The sequence below is a fragment of the Heterodontus francisci genome, chromosome 19 (genome assembly GCF_036365525.1).
Source record: "Heterodontus francisci isolate sHetFra1 chromosome 19, sHetFra1.hap1, whole genome shotgun sequence".
In the NCBI taxonomy this organism is placed as follows: domain Eukaryota; kingdom Metazoa; phylum Chordata; class Chondrichthyes; order Heterodontiformes; family Heterodontidae; genus Heterodontus; species Heterodontus francisci.
Genome location: NC_090389.1, coordinates 75558019 through 75565230, shown reverse-complemented (window position 1 = coordinate 75565230; position 7212 = coordinate 75558019). Strand labels below are relative to the sequence as shown.

The following is a 7212-nucleotide window of genomic DNA, read 5'->3' as shown; positions in this document are numbered from 1 at the left end:
ATGCGTAGTATATTCTCATTCCAAGTTATACTGGGCCTGAGACTGGAGTGACCCAGGAAGCAGAGTATATTGAAGCCAAGGGAAGGGCTGAAAAGTGGGACATAGTGAGGGAGGAGCAGAGAACAAAATCATAGAATCTTACATCACAGAAATAGGCCATTGGCCCACCGTGTCTGTGCTGGCTCTTTGAACAAGCTATTCATTTTTTCCCCATAGACCTGAAAGCATTTCCTTTTCAAGTCTATATACAAATGTCTTTTGAAAATTAATACTGAATTTGCTCCACCACCATTTCTGGCAGTGCATTCAGATCATAACATCACGTTGAGCAAAATAAATCCTCCTCACTGTCTCTAGTTCTTTTACCAATTATCGTAAATCTGTGCCCTTTGGTTACCAACACACTTGCCAGTGGATACAATTTCTCCTTATCTACGCTACCAAAACCTATCGTAATTTTGAACACCTTTATTAAATCTCCCCTTAACCACCTCTGCTCTAAGGAGAACAATCCCAGCGTCTCCAGTCTCCCAACTCAAACAAAATCCCCCATCCTTGATATAATTCTGGTAAATATCCTCTGCATCCTGTTACAGCCACGTGCTGTGACGTGAGTGATTCTCATTGTTCAAATTCCACCTGACCGCAGCAAGTGTATTTGTATTAGAGCTTAGCCCCTTGGTGTTTTATCTCTCAAATTAACAGACAGTGATAGGTTTTCTTGTAGGTTTAAAAAACAGAAAGTCACTTGTTTATTGATCAATGCACCTCATCCCGAAATTGTTGCAACTGCATTCACTCACACATTTGTCCGCATACACAAACACAAGAAGAAACAGACAGGAGGGAAAGAGGAAGGTGGTTTTTAGTGGGGGGAAAAGGTTACGATAAACCAGTTGAATTCTCTTGAAAATCAAATTCTAAATGGATGCAGGCCTGAGATGATTGTAGATTTCTCTCTTGATTGACGGTTCTGTTGAAGATGGTGGGTTACTTCTAGCTCTCACGGCTGTGTTCTGTAGCTGTCAGATTTTTTTTCAGCAGCGTACTGTGCTTCCTGGCTCAGCTGGAACTCAAGCCGTTACAAGTAGCTCCACCTTCTGGGTCAGTCTCTCTCTGGCTGCCTTTTTTTAAGGTAGGAGACATTCTCCTCTCTTCCCCATGGTGATTGCACCATGGTGCAGGACATGGTTCCTTCACACCTCCTTGGTTTCAGAAGACGACACTCAATTCTTGAATGTTTTTAGGACAGGTGTAAGATGGGTTCGCTTTGAAGATTTGCCTTTTGTCTTTGCCAGACAGTTTGACTATACAAAAGGCCAATACACTTTTGTTTGGTGGCCATTTTGGACCATTGTCCACTTTTTAAAATAAGGGTTCATTTTTCAAAGACAAAGTCAATTTTTCTTAACTCTTTAGAGTTAATCCGTGATTATTGTTGTATCATCGCTCTTCCGGTGTGTGACAACCCTCTTCGAGACCTTAACACCCTTCCTGAAGTGTGGTGCCTAGAATTGGCCACGAGATTCCAGGCGAGGCCTAACCGGTAATTTATAAATGGTTTAGATGTTGCTAAAATTAAAGATGACAGAAGTTTTGACCCACAGCTTTTTTATAGGAAATACACTCAAACTGAGCAAGAACTAATGCATAAACTAGAAATACCTATGTTCCAATTTTCTCTTTCATATTAACAAGAACAATTTGAAACAAAATAGTGTCTTTTAAGTAGAACAATATCCCAAAATGCTTCACAGAGGCATAACCAAAAAGAGAACGAATCGGAATCTGTAACTTAAGTCAAACAGCATCTTACAGCAAAACCTAAGCATTGTGGATCAGAAAATGGAGCACAAAAGGAAGATAAATCAGTAGCATTAACATCACTTTCTAGTTATAAATGAGTACTCTTATGGATTTGATACAAGTGCAAAAATGTTTTGTGAAAGGAAAACTGCAAATTCTAGAAATGTGAAAGAAAAATAGAAAATGCTGGAAAAATACAGGTGGTCAGTCAGCATCTGAGAGAGAAAGATAGGGGACATGTTTTGGTGTATAAATCCTTCATCAGAACCTAATATTCTCTCTAATTTAGAAATGTCACTTGAATGAACAAATTTTACAAAAGCAAAAAAACATGCAAAATGCAGGAGCAGAAAATAAAGATTGAATTTGCTTTCTGGAATTTCTAATTTAGGAGGTACAAGAAATTTAAGTCTGAAATTGGTCTAGGATGACATCAAATTGGCAGCCCGTGTTACATCCCACCAATGCTCCTTTTTATTGAAGCCAATAAAATAAAATATAAATATAAGTTGTTCTTTCTTACTCCTTCAGGCCCTGGCAAGAGTACTTTGGACAGAACAAGAATTGGGATTTGAAATAAATGTTTATTTACTCAAAGTGCTACTGACTATTATATGCATGCACACATATGTACTGTTATATAGTATATATGTGATGTAGATCAGTGAGTTACATAAATAATCTATCACAACAATAAGTAGATGCAGGATTCTAAAGACACCATGATGAATGAAAATGTAACAAATATTTCATCATTTGACATTTGAGCTCTATGTAATTTCAAGTTGCCAGAGGGAACACAATGCTGCAGTATGCAGCAGCTTCCACAACCTGACAATGCAGTGTTAGGATGTGGGCTTACACCCACAATTCCGTATATGGTGTGTTCCCTGTTTTGATTAAAAGCTGCAAGGAGTCAGTCAATGAGCAGCTCCCCTTTTTAAAAAAAATTAGGGTCAGGGGTTTAGACCCTTATTTTCATTCAGAAGGTATGGGTTCGATCCTATCCTTGTTAAGTGTGCTTTGATGACCAAATTTTCTTGTTTACTGTCAAAGTATTTTAGGAATAACTCAGTGAATTATTAATGCCTAACAGCAGAGAAAAGGAAACGTGCATTTATAGAGCACTGCTTCATTAGCAAGCCTCTCTGAATATACTGAAAGGCTGCACACTTGACACATTTTATTGGCCTTGTTGAGGGCAGGGGAACCTCATGGAGAAGGCCAACTGACAACTAACTCTGGTTAACCAGTGACCGCCCAGTCACAGAATTTTTAGGAAGAAAATATATCAAGTTACTTGTAGTCCTCATTGTGCAGATTTCTGCAATAATTTTTCAACGTTATAGGTTTAAAAGACCCAGTTTCTTCAAAGCTTCTTTATGATCCTTTTCTGTTGGTGATTGTGGAGATTTTAACTGTTGAGCTTCCTCTGTTGCAAGAGATTGAGAGGAGGAGGAACTGTTACTGTTAGAGAAGCCTCCAGTAAGTTTCCAGAGTCCTAGTCTCTGAAGGGCATCTTGCCTTGCTGCTTTCTGTTCAGGCCCTCCAAGCAACCGGAGTGAGTTGGATTGGACTGCCAAGCCCTCAACCTGACTGCTTGGCTTCTTCTGGACAGACCCATTAAGGCGGGCTAGAACCTGGGCACGGAGCTCCTGCACGCTGACCCCTGATCTCAGGATGGTGTCAAACTTCTTAGCATGAGCAGGAAGCAAAGTAAGTGTTCTGGTTGAACTTTGTTCATCAGATGTGGTCTCTCGGGACTGGTCTGAGGCATTAGATCCTAATGCTATCGCAGTTTCAGATCCTTGATATTTCATTGGCTCCTTCTCCTTACCCTCTTCTGATGCTGCTGTTTGGTTGAATGTTGCATCAACCACAGGAACTGACTCCAACCCTCTGTTACTGATCATTTGAGCAGGTGGGCTACTGGTAATTGTATCCACATTTCCAATAATCCCAATATTGTCACAGTTACCTGCATCATCTAAAAATATTGAAAATATAAACGTCAATACTACCTTAAATATACAGAGAACATTAGCAAAGTGATCCTAGTTATTTCCAGCATGCACAATAACAATACTATCCATTTGTGGTCAATTGAAGATGAGGACATTTATCAGAAGATGATACCGTGTGAAAGAATCCAGCCATAAAGAGGGGTTTTAAGGTTAAAAGAGTTATTTTCCTATGAATGAGGGATTAAAAAATTATAAAAAAGGGTTCAATTTCCCAAAAAGGTTAAGAAAGTTCATCTCTATAATACTAAATGGACATGAGCCTCTGCATCAAAAAGCTTGCCTCATCTTAAAGCCATAAAAGGCAGCTTCTGCTAAGAGGGATTCAATGGTATATTGGCCTTCATAGTGAGAGGATTCAAGTACAGGAGCAGGGATAATAAAAGCAAAATACTGCAGATTCTGGAAATATGAAATAAAAACAAGAAATGCTGGAAATACTCAGCAGGTCTGGCAGCATCTGTGGAGAGAGAAGCAGAGTTAACGTTTCAGGTCAGTGACCCTTCATCGGAACCGGAGCAGGGATGTCTTGCTGCAATTATACAAGGTCTTGGTGAGGCCACACCTGGAACATTGTGTGAAGTTTTGGTCTCCTTATCTGAAGAAGGATGTTCTTGCTATAGAGGGAGTGCAGCAAAGGTTTACCAGACTGATTCCTGGGATGGTGGGACTGACGTATGAGGAGAGATTGAGTCAGTTAGGATTTTATTCGCTGGAGTTCAGAAGAGTGAGGGGTGATCTCATAGAAACCTATAAAATTCTAACAAGACTTGACAGGGTAGATGCAGGAAGGATATTCCTGATGGTGGGGGAGTCCAGAACCAGGGGTCATAGTCTAAGGATATGGGGTAAACCTTTCAGGGCTGAGATGAGGAGAAATTTCTTCACTCAGAGAGCCTGTGGAATTCGCTACCACAGAAAGCAGTTGAGGCCAAAACATTATATGTTTTCAAGAAGGAGTTAGATATAGCTCTTGGGTCTAAAGGGATCAAAGGGTATGGGGCGAAAGCGGGAACAGATTACTGAGTTGGATGATCAGCCATGATCATAATGAATGGCGGAGCAGGCTCGAAGGGCCGAATGCCGTTATCCTGCTCCTCTTTTCTATGTTTCTACTCCTATTGCCACGAGCCTCACAACAAGGTAAAACATTGATAACATTGCTTTGCAAACTCAGTGGATTCACTGTGGAGCATCCATGATGCTGAAATCATCGTGGATAGCATGTTTAGCGAGGTGGTCACACCACAGGCAAATGCTGCAAAGGCAGGAAGGGAATGGGTGACCACCAGGCAGAGTAGAGGAAGGCAGGTAGTGCAGGAGTCCCCTGTGGCCATTCCCCTCTCTAACAGATATACCGCTTTGGATATTGTGGAGGGAGATGGCTCAGGGGAAAGCAGCAAGAGCCAAGCTCATGGCACCATGGGTGGCTCTGCTGCACAGGAGGGAAGGAAGAAGGGTGGCAGGGCTATAGTGATAGGGGATTCAATCATAAGGGGAACAGACAGGAGTCTCTGCGGCCGCAAACGTGATTCCAGGATGGTATCTTGTCTCCCTGGTGCTAGGGTCAAGGATCCCACAGAGCGGCTGCAGGACATTCTGAAGGTGGGGGGGGGGGGGTGAATAGTTTCCTGGATCACTGGGTCTGTTTCTGGCGAAGGTGGGACCTATACAAGTTGGATGGGTTGCACCTGAACCGGAACGGGACCAACATCCTTGCTGGGAGGTTTGCTAGTGGTCTTGGGTGGGGGGGGGGGGGGGGTTTAAACTAATTTGGCAGGGGGACGGGATACAGAGTGGAGGTACAGTAGGTGGTGATGCACAGTTGAATATAATAGAAGAGAAACTGAGTCAGTCTGGAAGGCAGAGCAAATATAGACCTGTTAAGGCACAAGTGAATAATGCAAGGCTGGATTGCATCTATTTTAACGCAAGGAGTCTTACAAGTAAGGCAGATGAATTGAGGGTGTTGATTAACACATGGGAATATGATATTATTGCTATCACAGAGACATGGTTGAGGGAAGGGCAGGACTGGCAGCTCAATATTCCAGTGTATAGAATCTTCAGGCATGACAGGGGAGGGTGTAAAAGAGGAGGAGGCACTGCACTGTTGATCAAGGAGTCAATTACTGCAGTAAGGAGGGATGATATCTTAGAAGGTTCCTCAAATGAGGCCACATGGGTAGAATTTAAAAACAAAAAGGGGGCAATCACTTGTCTGGGAGTCTACTACAGGCCTCCAAACAGTCAGGGAGAGATACAGGAGCAGATATGTAGGCAAATCTCAGAGATGTGTAAAAATAATAGGGTAATAATAGCAGGGGATTTCAACTTCCCCAGTATCAACTGGGATAGACTTAGTGCAAAAGGCTTAAAGGGGGCGGAATTCTTCAATTGCATACAGGAGAGCATTTTGAGCCAGCACGTAGAAAGTGCTACAACAGAAGGGGCAGTACTGGACCTAATCTTAGGGAATGAAGCCGGACAAGTGGTAGAAGTGTCAGTGGGAGAGCATTTCGGGGATAGTGACCATAACTCTAAGATTTAAGGAAGTTACACAAAAGGACGAAGAGGGACCGGAAATAAAAGTATTGAATTAGGGGAAGGCCGATTTTAATATGATAAAACAGGATCTGGCCAAAGTGGACTGGGAACAGCTACTTGTAGAAAAGTCTACATCAGACCAGTGGGAGTCATTCAAAAAGGAAATAGTGAGAGTTCAGGGCCAACAGGTTCCCGTAAAGGTGAAGGGTAGGACCAACAAGTCCAGGGAACCCTGGATAAAAAGGGATATAGAGGATTGGATAAGGAAATAAAAGGTGGCTTATGGCAGATTCAGAGCACTGACCACAGCGGAGGCCCTAGAGGAGTATAGAAAGTGTAGGGGGGGTACTTAAAAAGGTAATTAGGAGAGCGAAGAAGGGACATGAAAAAACACTGGCGGGCAAGATAAAGGAAAATCCCAAGGCATTTTATAAGCATATTAAGGGCAAGAGGATAACCAGGGAAAGAATAGGGCCCCTTAGGGACCAGAGTGGCAGTCTGTGTGTGGAGCCGGAGAACATAGGTGAGGTTTTAAATGATTTACTTTTCGTCTGTGTTCACTATGGAGAAGGACGATGTAGGTGTAAAGATCAGGGAGGGAGAGTGTGATATACTTGAACAAATTATCATTGAAAGGGAGGAAGTATTAACTGTTTTAGTGGGTTTAAAAGTGAATAAATCCCCAGGCCCAGATGAGACATATCCCAGGCTGTTATGTGAGGCAAGGGAGGAGATAGCAGGGGCTCTGACACAAATTTTCAAATCCTCTCTGGCCACAGGAGAGGTACCAGAGGACTGGAGGACAGTAAATGTGGTACCATTATTCAAGAAGGGTAGC

General features: G+C 42.4%; 1 protein-coding gene across 3 annotated transcripts in view; it reads right to left on the bottom strand.

Annotated features, from left to right (window-relative positions):
• Positions 1–689: 689 nt before the first annotated feature.
• Positions 690–7212, bottom strand: part of LOC137380210 (uncharacterized) — a 48058-nt gene continuing 41535 nt past the window's right edge. Inside the window, exon 5 of one of the 3 annotated variants that reach the window (XM_068052013.1) lies at positions 690–3793. In XM_068052013.1, the coding sequence (XP_067908114.1) occupies positions 3150–3793 (644 nt within the window). In that variant the 3' untranslated portion in view covers positions 690–3149. The remainder of the gene's footprint in view (positions 3794–7212) is intronic. The other 2 variants (XM_068052012.1, XM_068052014.1) reach the window with 2 other exon arrangements.